Source organism: Nyctibius grandis, chromosome 6 (genome assembly GCF_013368605.1).
Source record: "Nyctibius grandis isolate bNycGra1 chromosome 6, bNycGra1.pri, whole genome shotgun sequence".
Classification (NCBI taxonomy): domain Eukaryota; kingdom Metazoa; phylum Chordata; class Aves; order Nyctibiiformes; family Nyctibiidae; genus Nyctibius; species Nyctibius grandis.
The window spans coordinates 87,020,765-87,047,170 of record NC_090663.1 but is presented as its reverse complement, the minus strand read 5'-3'; the positions used below and the strand labels follow the sequence as shown (position 1 = coordinate 87,047,170).

Below are 26,406 nucleotides of genomic sequence, written 5' to 3'. Positions count from 1 at the left end.
AAGAAGCTTCCACTTCTCTGGTTTCACCAAGTTGTGCCATGTGAGCATCCTGACAGTAGCACTGCTGCTTTTTGTTGTGTTTATGGGGGTCGGGGTGGTGGGGGTTGAAGGTTGGACAGACTTTTACATGAGAATCTTGAAACTGTTTTAAGAAAAATTGCATAAATGCCCATTATTTGGACTTGTTCTGCAGTCCTGCTTCTGAAGGTATGGAACTCCTGGGCCAAAAAGTGGCTGACTTCTTGTAGGGAAGATGTTTCATTTAAAAAATAAATTTATTTTCTTTTTTTTTTGTGGTGGGCTTCTAGCAAATGTGCCAGTCTGATACCTGTTTCTTTGCTCTAATGCAGTTAACCTTTTTCATAGTTGTTAAATTCAAAGAGCTAAAGGTTCAAAGATTGGGTTAAATGTGTAGAAAATATGTATTTGTGGCAAATCAAGTTCTGGGGGAGTTCTGTCTGCCGGTGGGAGTTCTGTCCCGCTGTCCACGTTAAACATGTGAAGTGTTTTGCTTTTACTGAGTGTGATTCTTCTGTTCAACAGCAGTGAGCGGAAGAGCGTCTGCCATGTCAAACACTCCTACCCACAGCATTGCAGCTTCTGTCTCCCAGCCGCAGACGCCAACGCCGAGTCCTATCATTTCTCCTTCAGCCATGCTGCCAATCTACCCTGCTATAGATATCGATGCACAGGTACGCCTGCCACTGTCCCTGCAGCACGGATGCCTGGAGCTCTTGTGCTTCTGCATCCTGAATAATTCAGTGATAGTAAAGAGCTGTGTTGTATCATGAATTGGGTTCTAGAGACTTTTTTGCTGCTTTTGGAAAGCCTGTACAGCTCCCCAGGGAGTTGCAACCCACTTTCCTCTGAGCTCTTCTGAACAAAAGAGGTCTTTGAATGACTAAACACTTGCATTTCTTATTTCTTTGTTGTCGGAGCGATTATTAGAAACAGTGAAGTTGTCTTCTGACAGAAATTAAATATTTCTCTGGCCTGATACCCTAAGACAAAAATAAGCCTTAAAATATTGCACACTTTTTTTGGTTGTGCTTGAAGTTGATGGCCAATGATCACCCAGCTTGACAGAAGTATGAAAGTATTGAAACTAATAATTTCTGGTTTAACTTCAAGCTCATTTCCACTAAAGAAAAAGCATTTCTGTATTGAAAGTAATTTTTAAAACTCTACTTTATGTTGACTTGCAGCTAGCTGGCCATCAAAAAAAAAAGCATGCATTTTAGTCAGCCCCTCTGCTGTAACTAACAGTGCCAGTAATCCGTTGAGCTTCTCAGTTACTCTTTCAAATTGGATGGTGGCCGTTTACATGGGCAGTGGCAACACTGAGATGATTAATTAAATGCACATTGTTTCATTGCCAGTGTTTAATAGGCAGAATCAAGGCTGATAAGGGCTCTCTGCTGTTACCATCTACCACTTAGAAGTGCTCACTTGGAGACACTGTATGGGTGCTCTAGAGGGAAGAAACTTAAAAGCAGAGTGTAAGCTCAAATACTTCTGTATATTTTCAGTTTTGTTCTTTTACATGACTGTGATTTCTGGACTCACTGTAGCTGATTTTGACTGTTGAGAGGCTTCAGCAACAGCAGTGATTGGTAATTTTTGCCCCTTTGGTTTAACTGGAGGGTTAAGAATGAAAGATAGAATTCTGCTGGTCATTATAGGATCTAAAGGTCCCAGTCAAGCAGTGGTGATGAAGTCGATCTAGTCAGCAAAGCACAGGTGAAATCCTGGTCCTTGAAGAATCTCAGCTCTTGTCAGGAGTTGTTCTCAAATCTCTCAACAGAGCTGACTTGATAAGTAGAATCCTGTTACCAACTTGAGCACAAAAGATAACTGAGGTAGTCAGTAGACATGTCTTAAGCTTATAGAGACTTATTTTGTTGCAGGTGGTGTTGTACTTGGGCTAACATGCAATGTAACATGGGTTGTACTTGAAAAAGGAAATATTTATCTTGTGTCTACATGTCTGTTTCTTCTAGACTGAGAGTAATCATGACACAGCATTGACACTTGCTTGTGCTGGTGGCCACGAAGAACTAGTACAAACCCTGCTAGAGAGAGGAGCTAATATCGAACACAGGGACAAGAAAGGTAGGTATCTCCCTGTGGCAGTACACACTCTCTGCTTTTCCAGTGTCACACTACATAAATACACAATAGCCATGGTCTTTACGTGAAGCTTTTAGGCTTGCTTTTGTGGTGATTTAACTTAAGTGACTTAAGTTTAAGCCATGAGCGTGGGCTCTTCAAACATCCTTTTTCCTTTCAGGGTTTACTCCGCTTATTTTGGCTGCTACAGCCGGCCACGTGGGTGTTGTTGAAATCCTGCTGGATAATGGAGCTGATATTGAAGCCCAGTCTGAGAGAACCAAGGACACTCCCTTGTCTTTGGCTTGTTCAGGAGGGAGACAAGAGGTGAAGTAAAATTTAAGTCTTGAAAAGCATTGTGCAGATTACATACTGTGTCAGTATAGTAAAGCAATCTTCCAGATAAGTTACAGTAACTTAATTCACCTTTTTATTTCAGGATAGTGTTCTCTAAAAGGGGTGCAAACAGCCTGACATTTTCTGAGTTATATTTTGCAGTATGTCTGGTATAAATTGCTTTTTCTACTTTTTAAGCTGGACCCATGCTGTGCAGACAACCTCATGACTGTGATCATTAGTGGCTCATTAAGGGGCTTTTACCAGCATAACTAGACGTAGATAGGAAAGTGAATGTGATAAGTGTTCTCATGTTAGGCATGAATCAGGTCCCTATATGAGCCAAGAGGGTTTTGTAATGGATTCTGTGTAGGCTGTAGGGTCTTGGAGTACTGCAGATGACTTCAGTGTCTCTGAAAACACAAAAACCATTTTTCAAGTGGTTTATCAGAAGTAAATATAGGGGAAGGGTTTTGTGAATGTTATGTGAAATACTCTATTCTGTGACTTAATTATGACATCTTTTTTTTTTCTAATGGCTGTTACAAATCTGCAGTGTGTAATTCTGTTAATGCTTCTACTGTTTGGATTGCAGTAGCCACAATAGGAGCTATATATTTGGGTGCAGGATCACCTTCCTCTGGCTATGGGGAAATAAATGAGGTTGGAGACACGTCTCCCACTTACCCAGGTTGTCTTAACATGGATACTGGGGCATTTTAAAGGTGGTCACTTCCGTAGGCAGAATATTACTGAAAACTTGTAGCTCTTCTGGCCTGTTTTTAGTGCCATCTGGAAGGTTTCAGACAGTGGGAGGACTGGCTACAATGGCAATCACATGCTCTCTGGTGAAGGGAAAGACCTACTCTTTACTAAGTCTGTCATAGCAGCCTTTGTGGCCAGCAACTTCATACAGCATAGGTGAATTTATGCTTAACCTTTTTATAGAGTCACTCGATCTGTTTCTCACACAGTATTTCTTGGAGGAATGTTTTCATGTTTTTTTGGGAAAGAAGATGGGGAAACACAGGGCTTTGTGCAGTAGAGGTGATGTTGGGATGCATTCGTGCTCCAGTTTTGTATTTGGAGCAGGAAAATAGAAAATCACAATTCCCTTATGATTTCAAGGGAAAATATTCTGACTGAAAAGCCCTTGGCTTCAGTTGTGCGGGTCTAATGTAAACGTGTTTCACCCTTAAAAGCTGAAGGTGGAGAAGATTAAACATTGCACTGAAGATCACACAGTGGGTTTTCACTTCAGGGTTCATTTTGGTTTTACATTGCTGGACAGTTCAGCTTCTTGGCAAGTCTTCATTACAGGGTGTAAGCTTCATGTGGAATATGGGAAGCTGTGGATTGATTGGGTTGTAAATGAATCTGTGAGGAAGGAATAATGTAATAAGTATTTGTGTTGTTTTTATTAATGTATGGAGAAGACGATCAAGGGGTGCAAATGCTAATTTTTCTGATGGCTCTTGCATGACATTTCTGTGTAGAATCCACACACTGTTGTATATAGTAGTGTAAAAAGAGCACATAAGATAAAAGCATGCAACTGTCTTTATTTTGCTCCACAGCTTTGGTTTGAAGGTGAGCATTTAACTTCATAGTGAACTGAGCATTAAAATGGGAGAGGACAAAAAGCAGAGTCCTTGGTACACTGTATTCAAACTGAATCTGCAGTTTTGGTGGTCTTCAAAGACAGCTGAAATAATCATTAAAAAATCACAATTTTTTTCTTGCTATGTTACACAATTTGGTATGAATGGTTTAAACGTGCTAATGAGCAATCAGGATTGGCTTTTAAAGGAAGTTTTACAGTGCCTTTGGGAACATAGTTGCAGCCTCATCTGTTCATGGAGGTGAGGAGTGTAGGGAGGCAACTGAGTAAAATCCCTTTCTTACTGTTGGAAGATGTCAATGGTATATTTAGGCTTCAATAACATTTGCCCTGGATACATTTGTGAGTTCGGGAGAAAACCAGATGTTATTTCTTCAAACGCTGCAGGTGGTGGAGTTGCTGCTAGCTCGAGGGGCAAACAAAGAGCACAGGAATGTTTCTGATTACACACCTTTAAGCCTCGCCGCTTCTGGTGGCTACGTGAACATTATCAAGATTCTGCTAAATGCTGGGGCAGAAATAAATTCCAGGCAAGTTCCCTTTTCACCCCTTCTTTCATGGTGTTTGCAGTGTTCTGAGTTTTTACCTTTCCCAGATGGATTTCTTGACAACTTAACAACTATGTAGAGCAAAATCTTACTGTTGTTACATGATCACAACTAATGTATTGTTTAATTTGTAGTAGACTCCTTTCCTCTTAAGTTAGAAATGAAAGGCTTTGGCTGTGCTTTTCTAATGCTCTTTAACTTCCATCTTCCTCTGTGTATTGGTAACTTCTTTCCTATATATCATACAATCAGTCATCTTTGTCACAGATAGGAATCTTTCTTTTCACTCTGGTTGGCCTGCTGGGTTGAAGTTAGTTCTGAGTTACATGAGGAAAAGTGTGTGTGTGTTTATTAAAGTCATTTCAGAAATATGATGATGTTAAGGTTTTTTTTGGGTTTCCTTTTCTCTCTTTCAGAACTGGTAGCAAATTGGGCATTTCTCCCTTAATGCTGGCAGCCATGAACGGGCACACTGCTGCTGTCAAGCTGTTACTGGACATGGGCTCTGACATAAACGCCCAGATAGAGACCAACAGGAACACAGCCCTGACTCTGGCTTGTTTCCAGGGGAGGACTGAAGTGGTTAGCCTGCTGCTTGATAGAAAAGCTAACGTGGAACACAGAGCTAAGGTAAGGAGCAAAGAGCTGAGTAAGTCTCCAAAAAGAGATGCTTCTTTGTGGTTATCTGATTTTCTTGCCTTCTGTGCATGTTACCTTCTCTAGTTCAGTTAACTGAACTGAACAATATATTGTAAAGAAAAATAATGGCTGCACTTAAGGGCTAGTATTTTGGTGGCTGCACAGTTCATAAAAAAATCAATGTTGCTTCTGAAGCCTTAATTCATCTTGAGGTGCTTACAAGCATAAGAATAGTAATACATTAACTCAATAAAAATAGGTTTTAATGTACTCAGAAATAGCTAGAATCTGGGCCTGGGGATGCTCATGGTCTAATCTCTTCTGTCTGACCAGCTGCTTAGATCCACAGTGGTGGTGCAGAATTGAAAGGGGGTGTGTGTGCTTGAGAGTCTGTCAGTTGACCCCAACTCTAAATGGGAGGAAAGGCTGTTCACGAGAAAAATGGCCAGAATATCGAGGGGAGAGAAAAGAGAGACCTCCTGTAAATGTGACACTCTCATCACCTTTTCCACTGTACTTAATTGTTGGTGCAGAGGAGCTCAAAAGGACCTGCATGGTACTGATTGCTGCTAGGTATTCTTCTTGCTAAAGTTAGATGTCCCCTTGACCTAGGCAGGTGCTTTCTGGATGTTGCTATGTAGGATGTCGTAATGAAGGTAGGAAATGTGATTTGCATCATCTGTTTAACAACTTATGGGACTTTATCCCATAAAATGGGACTTAATGCTGATGGTCCTCATCCGTTCAAGGTTGGTTGGGTTTTGAGGAACTGACAGTAGTGGGCTTTGGATACCTCTTAGCACTGCGCAGCAGCAGGAGGCCACTGTGCTGCTCAGTGAAAGCTCTTCTCAAGCCAGATGGAGATAAGCTCACCTTCAAAATGTTGCTAAGCTGTTGTAAAATGGGCCAGGTGACAACTGGAATCCGTACACCAGAATTAGAAATATGTTGCTGGACGTTGAAATAAATCCTGGCTCTCAAGTAAAACACGCCCCCACACCCCCAACTAATTGCTTATTTTTCCTGTGTGCTTCTATCAGACTGGTCTCACGCCGTTAATGGAAGCAGCGTCTGGTGGATACGCAGAAGTGGGCAGGGTTCTGCTGGACAAAGGTGCAGATGTGAATGCTCCTCCAGTACCTTCCTCGAGAGATACAGCTTTAACCATTGCAGCAGACAAAGGGCACTACAAATTCTGTGAGCTTCTCATTAGCAGGTACTGTATTTGCAACTGTGCTGCTTGCACTTGAACTGTTGTTAAGGTGTTGTGAGTAAGCTAATGCAGAATACAGTGTGCTGATGGACAGGAGTTAATGAAGTAATTAAGCTTCAGAGACAGCTGACAGGTTTAGAGTATTAAAAATGTTTTTAGGCTGAATTGAGGCTCTTGACAGCATCAGAAGAAAGAGAAATATAATTTGGAAAGCTGAAGTACTCTGTGAATGCCTATGTTTGATGTAAAAATGAGATTGAGTTTTACTCTGTCGTTCTTGTGTGGTGTCCAGTTGATACATGAAACAAAAATGTGGCCTGGAGTTGTGTTTGAACGTGTTTGTTTTTGTAGAGGAGCTCACATCGATGTGCGTAACAAGAAGGGGAACACTCCGCTGTGGCTGGCAGCAAATGGAGGGCATCTAGATGTTGTCCAACTGCTGGTTCAAGCTGGAGCTGATGTGGATGCTGCTGACAACAGGAAAATAACTCCTCTCATGGCGGCCTTTCGAAAGGTACGATATAAAGTTGTGCTTTGGTCTTAGCTAGTCTGGATCATCCCTACACAGTTGTTAAATAGAATGTAGCTGACAGAAACTACATGTTCAAAAATATGTCAACTAATTTTTATGCTTGGCATTGAACCTTCAAAAATAGGTGTCACCTGTATAATACCTGCATTAAATTCTAGTAGAAATTGGCTTTATAGGCATCTTACTGAGGCTGCTTCTCATGGGTCTGTTGAGAGGTGAAAACTGCAGTGTATTTGTGCAGAGAGGGGGAATATGTGATAGGACTGGAGGGAAGTTGAATTGGTTTCTTACGCAAGAGGATGAGCCACTTTAGCCAAAAAAAAATGCCATTTAGCCCGATTTGACTCTAGAGATAAGTGTTAGCAAGGGAGTGTAGTTCAAGTGTTGCACTGCTTAAAAAATTGCAAATGACTGTACGAGCCTGCAACTGTTAAGCTGCAAGAGCTGGGCGTTTGAAAACTACCCAAATAAAGGGCAGAAGTATGTGAAAGTGTGGCTAGAGTAAGGGCAGCCTGACAACAGGGGCTGTGATTGCTTGCCTTTTCCATCAGGAATGTGAAGAAACATGCCTCACTGATAAAGATTGGGGGGAAAAAAGTGAGGAGTTGAAAAGTATTTTGCAATGAGTGCTTGGACTAAAGTGTCTCTTAGCAAACCAGAAGCATCTGGCCTGATGTAAGATGTCGTCCTTGAAATGTCTTTTTCAGGGTCATGTCAAAGTGGTGCGTTACCTGGTGAAAGAAGTGAACCAGTTTCCCTCAGACTCCGAATGCATGAGATACATAGCAACGATTACTGATAAGGTGAGATTGTAAGAAAGAAAATATTTGAGAAGGAATAGTGCTGTGACTCTTCTCCCGGGCAACCAGCGATAGGACAAGAGGACACAGCCTCAAGCTGCGCCAGGGGAGGGTCAGGTTGGCCATTAGGAAGCATTTCTTCTCAGCAAGGGTCATTAGCCATCGGAAGGGGCTGCCCAGGGAGGTGGTGGAGTCACCATCTCTGGAGGGGTTTAAGAAAAGCCTGGACATGGCACTTAGTGCCCTGGTCTAGTTGCCGTGGTGGTGTCAGGGCAACAGTTGGACTCGATGAGCTCAGAGGGCTCTTCCAACCTGGTTGATTCTGGGATTCTGTGACTCAGCTTTAGAGTCGATGTTACGAATGGTCTTCAGCCTCCTGGCACACCAGATTTCAGCCAAAGAAGGAGTGCCTTTGGAGTGTTTCAGAAAAAAGGCATTGCAAAAAATGGGAACACGTGGCCACAGTGACTTTGTGTGTCATAGTGCAGTTCTGAGGAGCATGCTGAGGCTGAAGAGGTGCTGATGTTTAAATCAGTAGGTGTTTTACTGCCAGGGGCTGTGACCATTTTCACTGCTACGAAGCCAATATTGAGTAGCACATACTATAATATTCACATATTTTCCAAGCGTCTAAAAAAAAAAGCCTTCCTTTGTGATGTATTTTTATTTCTTCAGTTGCCTCACCTCTCAGACCCTTTGTCTTTTATTTCATACATTTTTTTGGTCTTAATAATGGGCATAGGTTGTGAACTGTCTTTGTACCATTTATAGCATGATGATACATAGGTTGTTGGTTGCATGTCACGCCTGTGACTGGACTGTCACTTCGCAAGGTTGGGCATGAAGAGGAACTTACTGGAAGGAATTTCAAGTTCTCCCTTGAAAAAAATCCTGTGCAAGTAATGCAGCAGTTGCTCCATTACCAGTATAAGCTGGATATGGTACATTGAAGCACATGCAATGTTACTTTTTCAAACAGAGGACTGATGTACTTTGTCATTTTAGGAGATGCTGAAGAAGTGCCACCTGTGTATGGAATCAATCGTTCAAGCCAAAGACAGACAGGCTGCTGAAGCCAACAAGAACGCAAGCATTCTTTTAGAGGAGTTGGACTTGGAGAAGGCAAGTTGAAAGAGTTGGGAGCTGTGAATATTTGTGTGATAAAATTCTGATTTCGCCTTCCTTCAAGATGATAAGATTGGTGAAATAACATATTAAAGTGTAGGAGTGTGTGTGATTACCATAATTGGAGTGTCTAGAGCTGAGCACCTTGTTGCTTTACTTTGACTGTTATTCAGAGAAATTGGATCAAAAACTACAATACAACTATTTCTTTTGGAATAATATTGTACCAAAAGAAGGATTTCTGAGTATAATTCTTTGTCAGGTGTGTGATACGTGGGCGTTTTCCAGTTACATTTGTGTGGATTTTAGGTCTAAACCCTGTTTTGTGTCTTAAAAATTTAAAAAACAAAACAAAACAAACTAATCATGTTACTAGAGACTAGTTCACGGAAGAAGTGAGTGCGTAAACATATGGACCACAGAGAATTTAGCTTCTGTTTTGTAAATGTGTTAGTCTGAAATGCAGGTTCAGCTTCCTAGGAAACAGCAAACATGTGCATTTCCTGAAATGTGTGGGACATCTCGTAATACTGTTCCTGTGCTTGACTTGTAGCTAAGGGAAGAAAGCAGGAGACTGGCTTTGGCTGCCAAAAGAGAGAAGAGAAAGGAGAAAAGGAGGAAGAAAAAGGAAGAGCAAAGACGGAAACTAGAAGAAATAGAAGCAAAAAATAAAGAGAATTTTGAACTTCAAGCTGCTCAGGAGAAAGAGAAGCTAAAAGCTGAAGGTAATTTAAAAGATTTGCCTTATATTAGAAACATGGTCTTGATTTTATTCCCACTATTAAAAATTGCTTTCCTTGTCAGAACTGGAAGGCAAGTTTTACCCCCTGCTGAGCTTTCCTTTTCTTTGCCTTTTCTCTTAAGCCTGTAGATGAGCATGATGGCTTTAGTGAGAGCTATGGGTTAACTTCACCATGGGGATGGTGTTGGCTTGGTGCTTTGTCTTCCAGGTCCCAAGACTTAAAACCACATCAATGGTTAGCTTCCTCAAGCCAGCTAAATGAGTACTGTTTTTTTACTCTTCCATCAGATGATCCCGAGGTCCCGATGGAGCCTCCCAGCGCTACCACTACAACCACCATAGGTATATCTGCCACATGGACAACGCTAGCAGGTTCCCACGGGAAGAGGAATAGTACCATCACCACAGCAAGCTCCAAAAGGAAAAACAGGAAAAACAAAGTAACCCCTGATAATGTGCAGATTATATTTGATGATCAACTCCCGATTTCCTATAGCCAACCAGAAAAGGTGAACGGTGAATCTAAGAGCAGCAGTACTAGTGAAAGCGGCGATAGTGACAACATGAGGATTTCCAGCTGTAGTGATGAGAGCAGCAATAGCAACAGCAGCCACAAGAGTGACAATCATTCTTCCACAGCCGTTACTAACACTCAGAGCAACAAAAAGCAACCATCAGTTCTTGTCACTTGTCCAAAGGATGAGAGGAAAGCAGTTGCTGGCAAGTCATCCATAAAGTAAGTTGCTATGACCATGCGTGCTGTTGTAAGGTGGTGGTTGCCCTGTTGCCCTGTGTTTGAACGCTGTGCCCGTGTCTTCATGGTCTTGCATTCTTAAATGGGTTGTTGGGAAGTCAGGGACGCAGCGTGTCCTTGCTTTAGTGTGTATAAGGAGTATAAACATTGCTGCAGTATGAACTTGAACTTAAGTAGTAGGTTCTGAAGCAAGAAACATCAGCGTGGACCTGGAATTAAGGAATTGTTGGGGTACTCTGCGATGTAAGCATCTGAATTCAAGCAGCTTCCTAATAACATAGTGCTTTTGTGCTAAAAGAAGAATAGGTTGGGGGGGTGGAAAATGGGCAAAATGCAAGTCATCCTTCCATTTTTTTCTCTTAACTGCATAATGACAGCATTTAATTTCTTTTGAAGGTTGTCTGAAGTTATTAGTGAAGTGACGAGTAATTCCTTGTCTACTTGCACGAAGTCTGGTCCTTCTCCCCTTTCTTCTCCAAATGGAAAGCTAACCATTGCCAGTCCTAAACGTGGTCAGAAAAGGGAAGAAGGATGGAAGGAGGTTGTGAGAAGGTAAGCAAAACATTGCACTAAGCCACCCTTGTTGACGTCCTTTTTCAGAATGTTCTATCTAGTGTAACCCCCTCTGAGGTTCCTGAATGACCTTCTTAGCTTCATAGATTTCACAAAATGACTCCTACAGAGGTTGAATCATGAGTTTGAACACTGTTTTGACCAGCTTGCCCATCCCTTCATGCCATGGAAGCGTTTTCCAGATCATGTTGTTTCTTTTTTTGTACAGATCCAAGAAGGTTTCTGTCCCGTCAACTGTGATTTCCAGAGTCATTGGCAGAGGAGGGTGTAACATCAACGCGATCCGTGAGTGCACGGGAGCGCACATAGACATCGACAAACAGAAGGACAAAACTGGAGATAGAATAATAACGATAAGGTAGGCAGGCTGCTCGATTGGCTCCTTCCTGGGGGGGTGTTTTCATTGTAGAACACTTCTCTGTATAGAAAAATGAAAAGGCTTCACCTCACTGTCCCTTGAAGGATCACACTGAGACAGTCAGTTCTTTGAGACAGGGGAGAGGATTGGGGTGGGGAAACAGAGAGCAACTGCCAGTTGGTACCGTGGCGTGTGTACAACAGAAGACTTGTGAGATAAGGTGGAGCATAAACGTGAGGATTCCGTGTTTAGAGTTGTTTAGATGTGGCTAAATATGTAGGCATATTTAGGGGAGTAAATGTTGTAACCATTTGGGTTTTTTGGGAGTTAGTTTTTAACTTGAACCTCTTAAATAATGGTCAGCAGCAAGAACGTGACAAGCTCAGTCTTCAGATAGACTTATTTTTCTGTGTTAGCATGACAGGAGACAGGCTGGATGGTGTGTTGGAGGTACTTAGCTATAATGTCTGTAAATGTTGAGATGCACTTTCCCTTTTCCCTTCCTTCCTTTTTATAGGGGTGGCACAGAATCGACAAGACAGGCCACGCAGTTGATCAATGCTCTGATTAAGGATCCAGATAAGGAAATTGATGAACTTATTCCAAAGAACCGTTTGAAAAGTTCGGCTGCAAACTCCAAAATAGGGTCGTCGACACCTGCCACCACTACAGCTGCTAACAGTTCTCTCGTGGGCATCAAGGTGACCACCGTAGCTGCTTCGTCAACATCTCAGACTGCCTCCGCGCTCACCGTGCCTGCAATTTCTTCAGCATCCGCTCACAAAACCATCAAGAACCCCGTGAATAACGTGCGGCCTGGTTTCCAAGTCTCTCTTCCATTAGCATATCCTCCTCCGCAGTTTGCACACGCTTTACTCGCTGCTCAGACTTTCCAGCAGATCCGTCCGCCTCGATTGCCCATGACACACTTTGGAGGTACGTTCCCACCGGCTCAGTCTACGTGGGGTCCGTTTCCTGTTAGGCCCTTGAGCCCTGCAAGAGCTACCAACTCACCGAAGCCTCACATGGTGCCTCGCCATAACAGCCAGAACAGCAGCGGTTCTCAGGTGAATTCAGCCAGTTCTTTGACAACTAGTCCAACAGCTACAACAAGTTCCGTGGCTTCTACTGTGCCTGGTTCTTCTGCAAACGGCGGTCCGAGTTCACCTTCGGTCAGAAGACAGCTTTTTGTCACCGTCGTGAAGACATCGAACGCCACGACCACCACGGTGACGACCACGGCGAGTAACACGAGCACGGCGCCTACGAATGCCACGTACCCAATTCCTACTGCCAAAGAACACTACCCTGCATCTTCCCCCTCATCTCCTTCTCCTCCCGCGCAGCCAGCAGGTGTTTCCAGAAGCAGTCCTTCTGACTGTGCGGCAACTTCTCCAAATAAAGGTGCACCTTCGTCTGATCCAGAAGCGGGTAGTCCGCCAGCAGTGGAAACGAGCAGCTCTACCAGCAGTAGGCAGCCCAGTTCTGGTACCGGCAGCTCATCTGCGCACCCTGCTCATCAGCAGCCTCCGGGAGCTCCTCTGCAAGAGGCAAGACCCCCTCTTCAGCAACCTCAGGTTCCTGCACCAGATCCTCGAATGGTTGTGCCTCCAAATTTAGCAGCGACAAGCTCATCCGCTCCTGTGGCAGGTCCAACGAACGCCCCGATGACCTATCCCATGTCTCAGACGTCGATGGGGTCTTCTCAGCCTGCAGCTAAGATGGAAACCCCGGCCATCAGACCGCCTGTCCACGGAACCAGTAGTGTCCATAAGAATCCAGCTCCTGTGCAAAATTCTCCTGTTGCAGTCCTCAACGTTAACCACATCAAAAGGCCCCACAGCGTTCCTTCTTCAGTGCAGCTTCCTTCTACCTTAAGTACACAAAGTGCTTCTCAGAATTCAGCCCACCCAGCGAACAAATCCATGGGTAACAATTTCAGTGCTACTTTACCCTTTGGGCCCTTCAGTACGTTGTTTGAGAACAGCCCTACGTCTGCTCATGCCTTCTGGGGTGGGTCCGTCGTGTCATCTCAGACGACACCAGAATCGATGCTGTCAGGAAAGTCGTCATTTTTGCCAAATTCAGATCCTTTACATCAGCCCGATACTTCCAAAGCCCCAGGTTTTAGGCCACCATTACAGAGGCCAGCTCCGAGTCCCTCAGGTAAGTCTGTGTTTTGTGTTTGTACCTTAATAATAAACTTAAATAATAACTGCCTGTTTTCATTTTGAACACACAACACTTTCTGCCTCAGCTTTTCTGGTCATTTACAGTAACTCACTGTCTGCCCTGCAATGAAAGGGCGCTGTAATAAGTTAATTTCTGTAAGCAAAGTTGAGTTCATCTTCCTTTTAAGTGCCACCTGTCAAATCTAATAACTATTTTGCAGCTGATGAGCTTGATAAAAGTCAAGCTGAGGCATCCTTTTTGCCATTCCACTCTACTCTTCTGCGATAGCTGAGATAATAAAACTCTTCACTGTTGTTTCCACCTCCCTTGCCTACCACCAGCTAATAACTATGCTGGTTTGTGATTATTTGCTGCTTGTCCTGAGGCTGCAGAAAAATAGGCAGCATCTTCAAAGTGTTAGGATGATAAAACTGTGTTTTGATGTGAATTTGTACTAAGAGATGCGTTCTCTTAACTACCAAATTTAATCAAAAAACTTCATTTCATTGGCTTCCTGAATTTTGTAGCGAGGTGTTCAGCCTTCTGCGCAAACAGAGGCCAAGGGGTTGTCACAGAACTCGTTCTGTACCTTCCAGAAAGTACGTACACAGTTTATACCACCTGCACGTGTTTGATGTAGGATCTGAGTTGTTTGTGTAGCTTTGTTAATTAATTGAGCGATCCCACTGCTCGTTTTTTCAGATTTGGTTAATATTGTGGTGTTCAGGAACTTTTGAGGCACTCTTAATGAATTGTGTCAGCTTAATCTACTACTTTGCATTTTGACTTGGGCACACACATACGCTGTGTATCCCTTGAGTATGCCCGTTGGTTCCTGAGTGAAAGCAGTGCTCTAACCACAGTTAACTCAGCAACTCCTCTTTGGAAGGGTGCAGGAGCAATAGATGGACTTGGAGGTGTCTCTAGAGTCGGGGAGTGTTACGGTAGTTCGTAGGAAAGGAGCCTCTGAGAGCCTGAAGAATTTGACAGGAACTAGAGGCTTAACTTGGCCTTAATAAAGTATCATTTTCTTAAGTTAAAATATATCCCTGGATTGGGAAAAAAACACTTCATTGTTGATCGTGGTGTATATAGGTGTGAAGTGCCACATAGTGTCAAGGCTTGCAGAGTATGAAGCTTAAGACTCCCAGTTCTCCTTGGAAAATAGTAACAAACCAACCCCCCCAACCACTGACTGGATACAAGCTTTCCTTCCTTCTTGATTATTTCCCTATTATTTCACAGGGATCTTGGAGCACTGAGAGTCACGTGTGCCCGTTTCTCTCGTAGGTATTGTCAGTATGGATTCACCCTACGCTTCTGTAACACCTTCCTCTACCCACCTGGGTAATTTTGCCTCGAACCTGTCGGGAGGTCAGATGTACGCGCCTGGGACCCCTCTTGGCGGAGCACCTGCAGCTGCTAATTTTAACAGACAGCATTTTTCCCCACTTAGTTTATTGCCTCCGTGTTCATCAGCATCAAATGGTGAGTTCTGATCAGTGGGAAACTGGTTAAGAAGCTTTGGTACAAATAAAGTGGCCTCATGCACTACCTATTTTAGGCAGGCTTTTTCTAATTTTTCTTATTTTGTTCATTTTTATCTTCAGGTTTTCAGATGTTTTAAACCTTTATTCAGTCACAGATTTTGAGATAAAATTTATTCTGATCTCTAGTGTGGTTTTTCTAGCAGCTAAGGTCATGCTGTTGAGGAGGTCCTTATTCTTCCTTCAATTAGCTTTGGCCTGTTAACATATATCACGTTCTTTTAGTCATCTTGCAAAGAAAAGGTTGTTTTTTTGGTTTGCCAAGGTAATATTCCAAGTAATGATGTTTTACTAAAGCTGGCTCGACAGTCATGATTGCTTAGTTTCTCTCATGTTCTTAAAACAGAACTGTGTAATGTATTCCAGAAGAAAATACTTAGGGCACGTTCTGGTACCTTCCTCCACATTTAGCCCCTGTAGTTCTGGCTACGCAGCAGAGTTTTTTTGGACAGAAAACAAACTGTTGAGTGCAGGCTTATTCAGGGAACAAATTACTCTGTTTTACTGGCAAAAATAATGGCAAACAAAACCCACGAAAAAACCCCACAGAGAACAAATCAGGATACAAAAAAACAACCCAACAACAAGAAACAAACACCAACCAACCCAACGACACCACGGGTTTATTTCAGCTGTGCTGTGGGATATAATCCTCAAATCCTCTATTGCTGATACGCAGTAATGCTTAGTTAAGGTTTTGTTGTCACTGGTTGTGGTGGATGTCCAGTAGCTGAGCTGATAGGGCATGAGGATAGTTTTATGTAAGAGAGTAATTGATGTAAGTAATTGATGGAGTAATCGATTGATGGCGAGTCTCTCTCTGATTTGAAGGTAAAACTGTTAAAATTACCCTGAAGTGTTTGCTGCATGAATCTGGCATTACCAAACTCCCCATTTTCACTTGTTTGATGGATGGCTTGACATGAAAGGACAGGTTTGTGGTGACTTGACACGATCTGGCTGCCGTTACTAAGTGTTCTCGTTGCTCTTCTTGCAGAATCTCCCGCTCAGTCGGTGTCTTCTGGAGTAAGAGCACCATCTCCCACCCCTTCAGCAGTGTCCTTGGGATCAGAAAAACCCAGTAACGTTTCTCAGGACAGAAAAGTTCCCGTTCCCATTGGGACTGAACGGTCTGCACGTATTAGACAAACTGGAACTTCGACTCCGTCTGTTATCGGGAGCAACTTGGCTGCTCCGGTGGGACATAGTGGGATCTGGTCCTTCGAAGGGATCGGTGGCAATCAAGGTATGCAGTGCTAATAGATGTCCCTGCGCTTGCAGTTGACCACGATATTGTGTTTTTGTAACTTGCCTTTGGAGCTGAAGGACAGTGCAGAAGCGAGCGCCTCAAAATGTAGGAGTGCTCTTGCCACAGGAGATGGAGCAGGGACTTCTGTTTGCGTTCCTCTCCACTTAATTATGTTCTAACAAGGTCTTGGAAAACCTCAGGGGTCCTGAAACAGCCTGGCTGTGAAGGTTGGTTACTCTAAGCAAGAAATAACAGGGAAAATAAAAAAACACAGGGTTTAGAAGGATGGACTGAGTGAGGATGGTTTGGTTTAGGAAGACGGGAAATTAGATGTCTCAAGATAACTGTGTATTTTCTTTCTGTTTAGAAACAGATTATTTTGTACAATGAGTTAAATATTAACTTCAATTCGTGGTCAAAGTGGAGCTTTTTGTGCTGAGGATTGTGCAATATATGTTTTTATTAATTAGTAGTATTCCATATTAGTATTCCAGGTTGCCCTTTATGTCTGTCTTTGCTTTCGGAATGCTGCTTTCTTTCCACTTTGTTCAATTACTTCAACATTTTGATTTTCAGTTCAGGATGGAATAGGCTCTTTGCTTGTTGAATATTAGGATGGCTTCAGAAATGTTTCTGTATTCCTTCTCTGCCCCTCCAAATATCATGTCCTTATGTTTTATTTGGAAAAATTGGCTTTCTGCATGTCTGAGGTTTGAACTAGAGTAACAACACCAAGCTGCCTCTAATGAGTTCATGTCATTAGAACATGAGCACATGTCTCCAGCTGGTCATTTTCAGGCTTTGCTTTTCAAAAGTACTCCTCTGTCTCTTAGTCCATTAAATAATTCATGAAAGACTGGTAATGAAGAGGAGCAAATAGTCTTAGTAGCGTACATACCCCTTTCACAGCACCAAACACGCAAGGAATTTAGGGTTTTGGAGGAGGAAGAGTTGGCACAAGTGCCAGCTTTCCCTTTCAAGTGAAGGAAGATCACAGAGGTGATGCTTTGGTTGATGTAACTGTTCAGAACTCCTTGCACTGCCTCAGGGCTCCTGCTGTGGAGTAACCCTGTGGAGTAACTCTCCATCCCATGTGCACCCAAGTTTTAGTGCAGGTGGGTGCACAGGGGCTGCAGGCTGAGCACAGGTCACTTCTAGAAGCGTTACAGTGCAAACTTTTACGCTGGAAAATGGATGACAACTGAAAAAGGTGTTTTCTGTGGTATTAGATAAAGTGGACTGGTGTCACAGCGGCATGGGGAGCCACATGATCCACAGGCCCATGTCGGATCCAGGGGTGTTCTCGCACCAAGCTATGGAGAGAGACAGCACGGGAATCGTCACGCCTTCCGGTACATTCCATCAGCCCGTTCCTGCAGGATACATGGACTTCCCAAAAGTCGGGGTAATGACCTTCTTGGGCTTAATATGTGCGGTGCTGCTGGATTTCCTTGTCAGTCCGTGATGTAATAAACATATGCATAGAATTTTCTTAAATTCAGGCATTTCATTACTACTTTAAGACGAAGAATTTCTTAAACACAAACCTCCCTTTGTCACTCTACATGTGCAGTAGTAGCAATGTTGATGAATTACATCCTGATTCTTGCTTTTTCCTCCCCCGAAGGGCATGCCTTTTTCTGTGTATGGGAATGCGATGATCCCTCCTGTAGCCCCCATCACAGATGGTACTGGAGGCCCCATATTTAACGGGCCTCATGCTGCTGACCCATCTTGGAACTCGCTGATCAAGATGGTTTCAAATTCCACAGAAAATAACGGGCCTCAGACGGTAAGGTTTCAGTTTTTATATTGGTGATTTTGTTTTTATTTAAACAGTGTGGTGAGGATAAGATCCTAGCTGTGAGGAAGTGTGAACATAGTGTAGTGTTTCTTCTTTTTGCTCATGTCTCTAAGGAGCTGATACAGCCCCCTGCTCACTGTGGCACTGAGTGCTGTATGTGCCTACTGACAACTAAACATCACTCATCTCTCAAAAAATACAATAAGTGTAAGTAGTCCTGAGAAAAAAATGGGCTAAGTTAATGCAGTTCTGATGATGATGTGTTGTAGGCAAGTCTGGATAGAAAAGATAGTTTTACACTATTTATTTTACTCAAAATGATCATTATGTCTGTCTGTGCAGTTCTGCATTTGGGCAAACACAATCAACTTCTGTGAGAAAAGCCATTTATTTGGTGTTAAGTAAGCTTTCCCTTCCCAAAAAGGGGAAACAGCATGAGGTGTGAGGGATTAGTGCTGGGCTCTGAAAGGTGGGATGTCTTCACTGTGTTAGGAGTTCTCACAGGAAGGGAGTAAGTAGCTCTGAGCTTGCCTGGGTTATAGGCTTGTGCACTAAATATAATTTAGGTGTAGGGATTGTGTTCCCCTAAACCTCTTGTTTGTACTCAGCCAGCAACTAATATTACAATGGATCACCAGTAGCTCTTGTTATATTATATCCTGTGTTTATTTTTAATTATACAGTGAGCTCTGATACACTGTTATTAAATAAAGATATTTCTGGACTTAATTGGCTTGGGAATCATCCAAGCTGTGAACAGGGGCTCGCAGCTCTGGCAGACCCTAGATGTGCAGAAGAGGCTGGCTGTTGTTTAGCCACAGTTCATGTATTGCTCTGAAGTGGCTCATGACTGTTATGAGGTGACTTCTGGTTTAGTGAGAAAACTTTGTCCCCCAAAGAAGGCTTTCCTTTGTTATACTTGGGTTTCCCCAGAGCTGAGGGTGTTGGTATGCATTGGAGGAAAATAATTAAAGGTTCCAGAAATCAAGATCTTGATTGTCTGAACTTCCTAAGGTCAAGACAGTCCCATGCTCTGAAGCTGGAGGTCTTCAGGCACTGTCCTTACAAATAATTTTGTACTGTTAATTTTCCTTGGCAGTGAACCTGGCTTGTTTAGAGGGAATACTTATTTCCCTGGGTCTAAAGTGATACAGTAAAATATGTATTACATCAGTGTTGCTATGATGGAGGAACTTGGTGCTAAATGAAGCTTTCTCTTTCAGGTGTGGACTGGAACTTGGACACCTCACATGAACAGTGTGCATATGAACCAACTGGGCTGAGTGGGATCAACTTGCTAGCCTTGAGATTCCTTTTCTGCAGAGGAAAATACAAATGACAGAAACAGTTTATGTGCTCTGAGATCATTCTACTGATGTGCTTGACTGAAGTGTGTAGGCTTTTTGCAGAAGAACTTACTAACTGACCTTTTTCTGTGAACATTGTGACCGCCCATTCCCCACCATCATACGTTTCAACTTAGTTAGCCTTTATTCTTTCCTTTCCTTATTTTTTTTTTTTTTTTTGACATAACTTTCTGTTGAAGCTGTTCTTTGGCTGGTTGGTTTTAGTACTGTAAACTGCTTCTGAGCAAACACAGAAATTTAGCAAAATTATGTAAACTTGATCCTGAAGTTTTAGAATGGCAAATAAATGTACAATTGTTTACATAACAAATGGCTAAGCAGAAAGTAAATTTCAATATGTCAGTATAGAGGCTCTACTTTATGTAGACTTAAATTAATGTGAGATATGTACCTTCATATTCAGAAATCTGGATGTTTCCTTCATACATTAAACTATTAATAAGCATAACTTTTCTACTTGTGTAATTTAAGTACATTATATAAAAAAAAAGGGGCATTATAAGGGGGCTTTTTCCAAATGTGTGTTGGATGTTTTTGAGAAGGCATACATCAGTTGTTACCCAGGTTTTTTCAGCAAAAAGCGCCAGAGAAAAGAGCCTTTTGGCACATTCAGAGTCCCCTCAGTGCTGAACTCCCCTCTTGCCTGGTAAACGGAGTAAATGTACCACGCTGCAGCATCTATTAAAAAGTATTCTTACAGTTGGGTTGATGCAGCAAGGTGTGTTCTGTTCCACGAGTGCTCCCAGAGCTTCTGTTCCTCTGGTTCCTTCCTTTGCCTACAGAAGTCGTTGCAGAGTGTAGGTGTGTTAGTTCAGTAACGGGACTCTAGAAGAAGAAACCACTTGTCCAAAGAAACCTACTGCCTTTTAAATATTGTGGTATTTCTGAGGTGTCCAGAGCTTTGTGCATACCAATGTCCAGATATGTGCCCTTAGGTGATGCTCTAAATAAAAGTAAGCTCCTTTTTCCAGCTGTCTGATCACCTGAAATGCATTGTGTGAAGAGCTGGTTATAGCAAAATGGAGACAGAACTGAAGAACTGCTAAGAAAAAGGATTGAAACTCCAATTTCAGCACCTTACTGTGAGTGGGGAATAGTGCCCTTCCAGCCTTCTGTATGACTTTTAGCCCTCCAGTAGTACTTTTTGCTTCGTGCTTCAGCGCTATTTAGGATTATTTGCATTCTTATTCTGAAATAATCCTACTGAGAAACACTGCTTGGTATTTATTCCAACCATGAATTCCGTGGGACGAAAGAAGGGTGTCTGAGAGGGTGGTTTCTTACCTGTATTTTGTTGACTTGAAAAATCAAACTGTGGCTGGGGGAGCACAGGCTGGGTGCTACCTTTGTGGCATCGAGCTTGGTAACGGAGGTCCGGGGAGGGTTTGAAGTCTGTACCAGGAATTTTTTAGTTTGGGGTTCTTTTTTGTGGGTTTTCATTTTTTTTTTCACAGAATCAGAGAGTCAACCAGGTTGGAAGAGCCCTCTGGGATCATCGAATCCAACCGTTGTGCTGCAGCTACATTTTTTTTTTAAAAAAACTTAAACTGTAATGCTTTTTATTTGACCAATAAAAACAGGAACATACTCTTGTGGGAGCTGGCAGGTGTTATTTATTTAAGGAAAAGGAACACAAGCGGTTTGAGGGTGGCACGGGGTAGATTGAGGAGCCCTCAGGCCCAAGGAGATGTGAATGTGGTGCAGCTGCATCTGCGGTCTGAGCGGTTTCTGGTCCCTCTCCTGCCCGTGCAGGAGGTAAGCAGAGACCCTTCAACGTGCAGCTGTGTGCAGGGAGCCCAGCTGCTCATTAGCAATTAGTTAATTGCCCCTTCTCCCCTCCCTACCCAGCTGCCCTTCCTCCCGCCCTCAGTCAAGATGGCGGCCGCGGCGCCGGGAGGCCGCGCTCGCCTGCGCGGCTGCTGCGCATGCGCGGGACGAGGCACCTGAGCCCTGAGGGAGGCGCGAGGGATGTGGCGGCTGCTGCGGCCGGGCTGGGCGGCGGGCGGCGCGGCCGCCGCTCCCCTGAGCTTACCGGTGGCGGCGGCGAGCGGCGGCCCCGGCGGCTGGTACGAGTGTCTGGCTCAGTCGGCGCCGGTGCACTGCGCCGAGGAGGGGTTGGTGGTGCTGCAGGCGGCCGCGGGGCTGCCGTGGTGGGCCGCCATCGCCTGCGGCGCCGCCCTGCTCCGCACCGCCGTCACGCTGCCGCTGGCCGCGCACCAGGGCCGCCTCCTGGCCAAGGTGGGTTTCCCGCCGGCGGGCCCCGCGCCCTGAGGGCAGCGCGTGATGGCAGCCGCCCCGCGCGCGCGGTGCCTGAGGGAGGGACGGGGCGGTGCGGGCTCTGGGCGGGGCACGGGGCGGTGGCTCTGCACCGAAGGGGGGAACAGCGCGTTTGTGCGGGGCCGGCACCTCCCCACAGAGCCCTTTACCTTTACCGGACCCCTTTACCTGTGTGTGGCGGAGGGTCCCGCAGCTCGTGGGGCGGTGGGGCTCTGGGGGTATAAACCTGCGTCGGGCCTTGGGCACGTGAATTACGAATAAAACTGGAAAATGGGAACGTGTTTCTTCAGGGCAACCACGTAAAAATGGACTTGTTTTAGTCTGAGAGACAGAAGGCGCGTGCGAGGCACTTTATGTGATTTACTGTGTTAAATCTCTTGTTAAAGTTGCTCAAATGAAAACTTGAAGTACACTAGCCCTCAGTAGTTTCTCAATCCCTGTTTTTCCTCAAAAATGAGGAAAAACGGTTATAAGAAGGTTATATGCTGTGCCTCCAGTGGTCAGGGAGCCTGTGCAGGGCTGTGGTGTGAAGTGGGGTGTTTCTGCTTTTCTGGGCTGTTCCTTGACCAGCTAAGGAGGACTTTAGGGTGGTGGTATCACAGCTGCCAGAGCTCAGGTCTGATTTGGAGTCAGTTGGGTCTGTGTTCTTCACCTGTGTGAAAGTCAGGCTGGTAATGCAGGTGTGTTTCCTAGACATGGTTCTTCTGTGACCATCATTCTAAGAGTGTTATTGCAGAAGCACCATAATGTAATTCTTTTGTCACAGTGTGTGTGGTGGGTTTTGTTTCTTGGGGTTTGTTTTTTTTACAGTAAAGACTGTTTTTCCTTTTCTTCTGATTGCAAAAGTGAGTATCATATTGAACTCCTGCATAATGGGATCTCTTCCTGCTCCTCAGGATAGTGACTTTGGGGACTACACAGTTGTGTCCTGCTGGACTTTAAATCTTTTTGAAGTGGCATTAAAGGATTTTTGTTAAGTAGCTGGTCACAATTCCTGAAGGAAGACAGAAAGATGCTTGTTAAGAACGATATACAAAATCTAATTCTGTATTTATTTTGTTTGGTGGTAAGATAGTATCTTTGATTGTTACTGTAAATACTTCTCAGTATCTTCACATAGTTACTTTGTTTAAAGATAAAAGGTGTTCCCAGATGTGTGCCTGGTCCTTCACAGTGCTTTTTGTATCCTACACAGTATCAGGTGAGGGGAGGAAGTGGTTGTTACATGTAACTGTGCATAAACGTTTTTCCTTTTCTTTAGCTAGCTGGAAAACTTGCAGCCTGAGATTAAAACGCTAGCTGAGCGTCTTCGCTATGAAGTTACTGTTCGTGGGAAGCAGCTGGGTTGGTCTGAAAAGGTGGCCAGGTAAGATGGTGATTGTATATACCTTATAAATCTATTCCAGGTTGAGGGGTAGCAGGAGGGAGCGTCCTACAAACAGCAGTTTTCCAGAAGGATTCGGCTGCTGCCTGAAGCTTGGATTTTCTTACCACTTCTATGATTTGTGTTTGTTGTATTGCCCTTCAGAGTATATCCATTTTAAAGCTCTGACCTTGATAGGCTTATGATTACAGGGCCAAGTCCAGGATTGTTTTTGATGCCTTTACTTGTAGCTAAAGTTTCCTTAGCTGTTCTGGTGTCTACATACTGGTGGGACTTGAGGCTTCAATAGTTGTAGTCCCGTTCATTTGTTAGTGTAGTACCACACCCCCTGCAGTAGCACTATATCTAAGCTGGGATAGGATCATATCACTGGTTTGTTGTGTTTTTTTCTTTCTGAAAGGTTCCACTTCAAGAAGAACCTGCGGAGGATTGTTACGGACCTGTACGTTCGAGACAACTGCCATCCCTTCAAAGCCACTTTACTGGTGTGGGTGCAGATTCCCATGTGGGTTTGCGTGTCCCTCGCTCTGCGCAACTGCAGCGTCGGTGCCACGGACCCACAAGGTGATTAAAATTTGTCTTGGGATTTGTCTGGTTCACAAGATAAGCGTGTTTAGTAAGTGATATTACCTGTGCTACAGCACATTCCTATTTATCTATATTTTTTTCTTCCATGTGAAGTAGTATAGACAAGGTGTGGGGTTTTTTAAAAAAAAAAACACTGCTGTTTTGATTTTTTTTTAAAGAGAGTTTATAGCTTGTTCTTCTAAACAAAAACGTAACAAGTTATATAGTTATTAAGAAAAATAAAATTATTTCAAACCCACAGAATACGTAGTCACTGTAGGTTACTGCATTGCATATACCCAAACCATTCTGTGGTATTTTCCTCTTTGGCTTGTAAAATGGTGGTAAAATCCTAGTTTTTATCACAGGTTTACCTGAGTCGGTGGCTGTCATGAGCTAAGCTGGATCTCAGCTTCTATCTCCCACCATTTTTCACTTGTATTGGTAGCAGACTGCCTTAACATGTGATCTGTTAAACCAAAGATTTATGCTTTAATACTGTTTATTGTGTAGATAAAATGTACCTAGAAATTGGTTGTAATATATGGTATGGTTCTGGCTAACTTGAGGTGGCAAATCATACTTAATTCTGTATTTTCTTTATTCGTGTAGTTCAAGAAGCGTTTTCAGCAGGCGGAGCTTTGTGGTTTACAGACCTCACAGCACCAGACTCTACATGGATTTTACCAGTGTCACTTGGGCTCGTGAATTTGCTGATACTGGAGGTATGTTGGTGGAGTAAATAGGACGATTGGACAATGCTTTTTATAGAATTTTATAGAATCCAAAAGCATGTGTTGGGTTTTTTGGTTTGTTCTCCCCCTGCTCCTGCCCAATAATTTGTTACTGCCTTGTGGTCAAAACTTAACAATATTGTGTGATCTTCTAATATATTTTAAAAATCCAAAACGTTTTAAAATTTTTAGGGAGGTTAATCAACAGAAACAGGAAAAAAAAAAAGTCTTCATTTCCCATTTCTTTGGGTAATTTAGTGGAAATAGTTTTCTTCCTGATTTTTCTGTTAGGTGTCACTTTTTTTTCCCATTTTAGTTGTTTCAGAAAGCACTTGTTTATAACTGTGGGTTTCTCCCCTCTCAGATCTTCGCTTCACAAAAAATGGGTGTTTCCAGGTTCCAGAAGCTTGCTACGAATTTCTTCCGAGTGGTGTCAGTGGTGATGATCCCTGTCGCTGCAACAGTCCCCTCTGTGAGTAGAGAGTCTTAATGCTGCATTATTAACCTGTGACTCTGGTGTGTTCCTAGTGCTTAAAGAGCAGCCCAAATGCCTGGAGTATTTCACAGACCATACTCTCTATTATATACACACATGTGGACAAAGGTGTGCTAAGTGTTTGCTTACTGTACGAGGAAGACAGCTTAGTTCTTGGACCAGGAAATTTTCCAGGATTTTCTTAAAACACTGCTCACTTTTACCAAGTGTTATACTTCTGAATATTTCTTGCAGTGGTTAGCAAAAATGAAGTATCCTGTTGTTTGATCATCAACTTAAAGTCTGAAATATAGAAGTTTAAGCAAGTTTAATTTGAGTTAATTCATGAACTGTTGTCAAACTTCAGTGTAGATGACTCTTTTTCCCAGAAGAGGTGAGAAAGAGTGAAAAGTACGTTTCAACTGGAAGCTGTTATTGTTATTGAGAGGAGTGGTTTTAGGTGAGTTGTTTTTCTCCATAACTGGGAGTAGCCAGTGGCTACGGTTCGTGAAGAGCTGCCTACGATGGTAGTGTTGTCCTCACACCTGGGGTGGCTGAACTTCATGCTTGTCTCCTTGCAGTCCATGGCGTTGTACTGGCTGTCCTCCAGCGTCGTGGGACTCTCACACAACCTGTTGCTGCGCTCTCCCACCTTCCGTCGGCTGTGTTGCATACCAAGGACCAGATCTGACTCGGACACCCCTTACAGGGATATTGTGTCTGCCTTGGCTGCCAAATACAGCTTTAAGAAATGATGTCGTCTGAGCTGTCGGAAGAGCTCTCCCACCATTGTTGCATGGGTAACTAAGGAGTGCTGTTGTATCCAGATGTACTTATTCACTGTAAAATGTTGCAGCTGGAGTTATATTTATTTTCCAAATAAAGCATTGTCTGGCTGTAAAGAATGATTGTTCAGCACAAATGTATGTTTATTGGGAAGTTTCGTTTCAAGGGTGGTTGTTTTGTAACTAGAAGAGTCCAGTAATGCAGGCTTGTGTCCTGAATTATCGTAAGGAATTGTGCAGATGAATTTCAGGTAAAACTGTGACTCATCTAGGCTGCCTTGTGGTGAAGCTGATGTGACCTACGGGCTAGAGAACAACAAGTTTTGGGGTGAGGAAAGAGGCTAGATGGACTGATGCTGTAGTTACTGGTTTGCTTAAGACACTGGTGCAGATTGATTGGTAATCAGGTATAGTTCAATAACCAGGTGGTTCACATGACAGGCTTCCTAACAGCTCTGGTAGCTGATTTCTTCTAACTGCCAAATAAACTTGGTGATTGTCAGTCTCTTGTGCACTAGATTGACTCAGGAGAGCAAGTTTCTTGTGTCGTTCCTGGTTGATCACCTGTTGAGTGACAGAACTCTGTTTCTTCCCCATCTCTTTTTCCATGAATAAAATAGAGTAGCAGCTGCTTATTGTATATACTAAAAATGAGGCAAGCAGCACCTTGAAAGAGAATGAATGATGATAAGAAA

General features: G+C 43.4%; 2 protein-coding genes across 4 annotated transcripts in view; both read left to right on the top strand.

Moving 5' to 3' along the window:
* The window catches only part of ANKRD17 (ankyrin repeat domain 17), a 76,029-nt gene extending 55,226 nt beyond the window's left edge, over positions 1-20,803 (top strand). The window contains exons 16-34 of one of the 2 annotated variants that reach the window (XM_068402692.1): positions 547-692; positions 2,001-2,112; positions 2,291-2,436; positions 4,454-4,596; positions 5,031-5,244; positions 6,294-6,469; positions 6,818-6,980; positions 7,706-7,801; positions 8,804-8,920; positions 9,477-9,648; positions 9,954-10,401; positions 10,816-10,971; positions 11,201-11,350; positions 11,868-13,516; positions 14,813-15,010; positions 16,067-16,315; positions 17,548-17,723; positions 17,946-18,110; positions 19,346-20,803. In XM_068402692.1, coding sequence (XP_068258793.1) covers positions 547-692; positions 2,001-2,112; positions 2,291-2,436; positions 4,454-4,596; positions 5,031-5,244; positions 6,294-6,469; positions 6,818-6,980; positions 7,706-7,801; positions 8,804-8,920; positions 9,477-9,648; positions 9,954-10,401; positions 10,816-10,971; positions 11,201-11,350; positions 11,868-13,516; positions 14,813-15,010; positions 16,067-16,315; positions 17,548-17,723; positions 17,946-18,110; positions 19,346-19,405 — 4,736 coding nt within the window. In that variant the 3' untranslated portion in view covers positions 19,406-20,803. Of the gene's footprint in view, positions 1-543; positions 693-2,000; positions 2,113-2,290; positions 2,437-4,453; positions 4,597-5,030; positions 5,245-6,293; positions 6,470-6,817; positions 6,981-7,705; positions 7,802-8,803; positions 8,921-9,476; positions 9,649-9,953; positions 10,402-10,815; positions 10,972-11,200; positions 11,351-11,867; positions 13,517-14,812; positions 15,011-16,066; positions 16,316-17,547; positions 17,724-17,945; positions 18,111-19,345 lie in introns of both variants that reach the window. The other variant, XM_068402690.1, reaches the window with a different exon arrangement.
* A 634-nt stretch (positions 20,804-21,437) lies between these two features.
* COX18 (cytochrome c oxidase assembly factor COX18) lies at positions 21,438-26,163 on the top strand. Of its 2 annotated transcripts, XR_011048438.1 has the most exons (7): positions 21,438-21,727; positions 23,032-23,132; positions 23,551-23,714; positions 24,330-24,442; positions 24,816-24,923; positions 25,294-25,386; positions 25,508-25,589. XR_011048438.1 is itself a non-coding variant. In XM_068403842.1 (6 exons), the coding sequence occupies exons 1-6, from the start codon at positions 21,458-21,460 to the stop codon at positions 25,679-25,681; spliced, it is 930 nt and encodes a 309-aa protein (XP_068259943.1). In that variant the 5' UTR covers positions 21,438-21,457; the 3' UTR covers positions 25,682-26,163. The 2 variants fall into 2 exon arrangements, 1 of the variants encoding a protein (XP_068259943.1); XM_068403842.1 differs by lacking the exon at positions 25,294-25,386 and having other exon boundaries at positions 25,508-26,163.
* Positions 26,164-26,406: the final 243 nt, after the last annotated feature.

Bases quoted from the DNA above. Each gene is read 5' to 3' on its own strand.
- COX18 (XM_068403842.1), top strand. From the start codon at position 21,458: ATGTGGCGGCTGCTGCGGCCGGGCTGGGCGGCGGGCGGCGCGGCCGCC. The intron at 24,443-24,815 runs GTATGTTGGTGG...CTCCCCTCTCAG, and splicing joins TGAATTTGCTGATACTGGAG to ATCTTCGCTTCACAAAAAAT. The intron at 24,924-25,507 runs GTGAGTAGAGAG...GTCTCCTTGCAG, and splicing joins TCGCTGCAACAGTCCCCTCT to TCCATGGCGTTGTACTGGCT.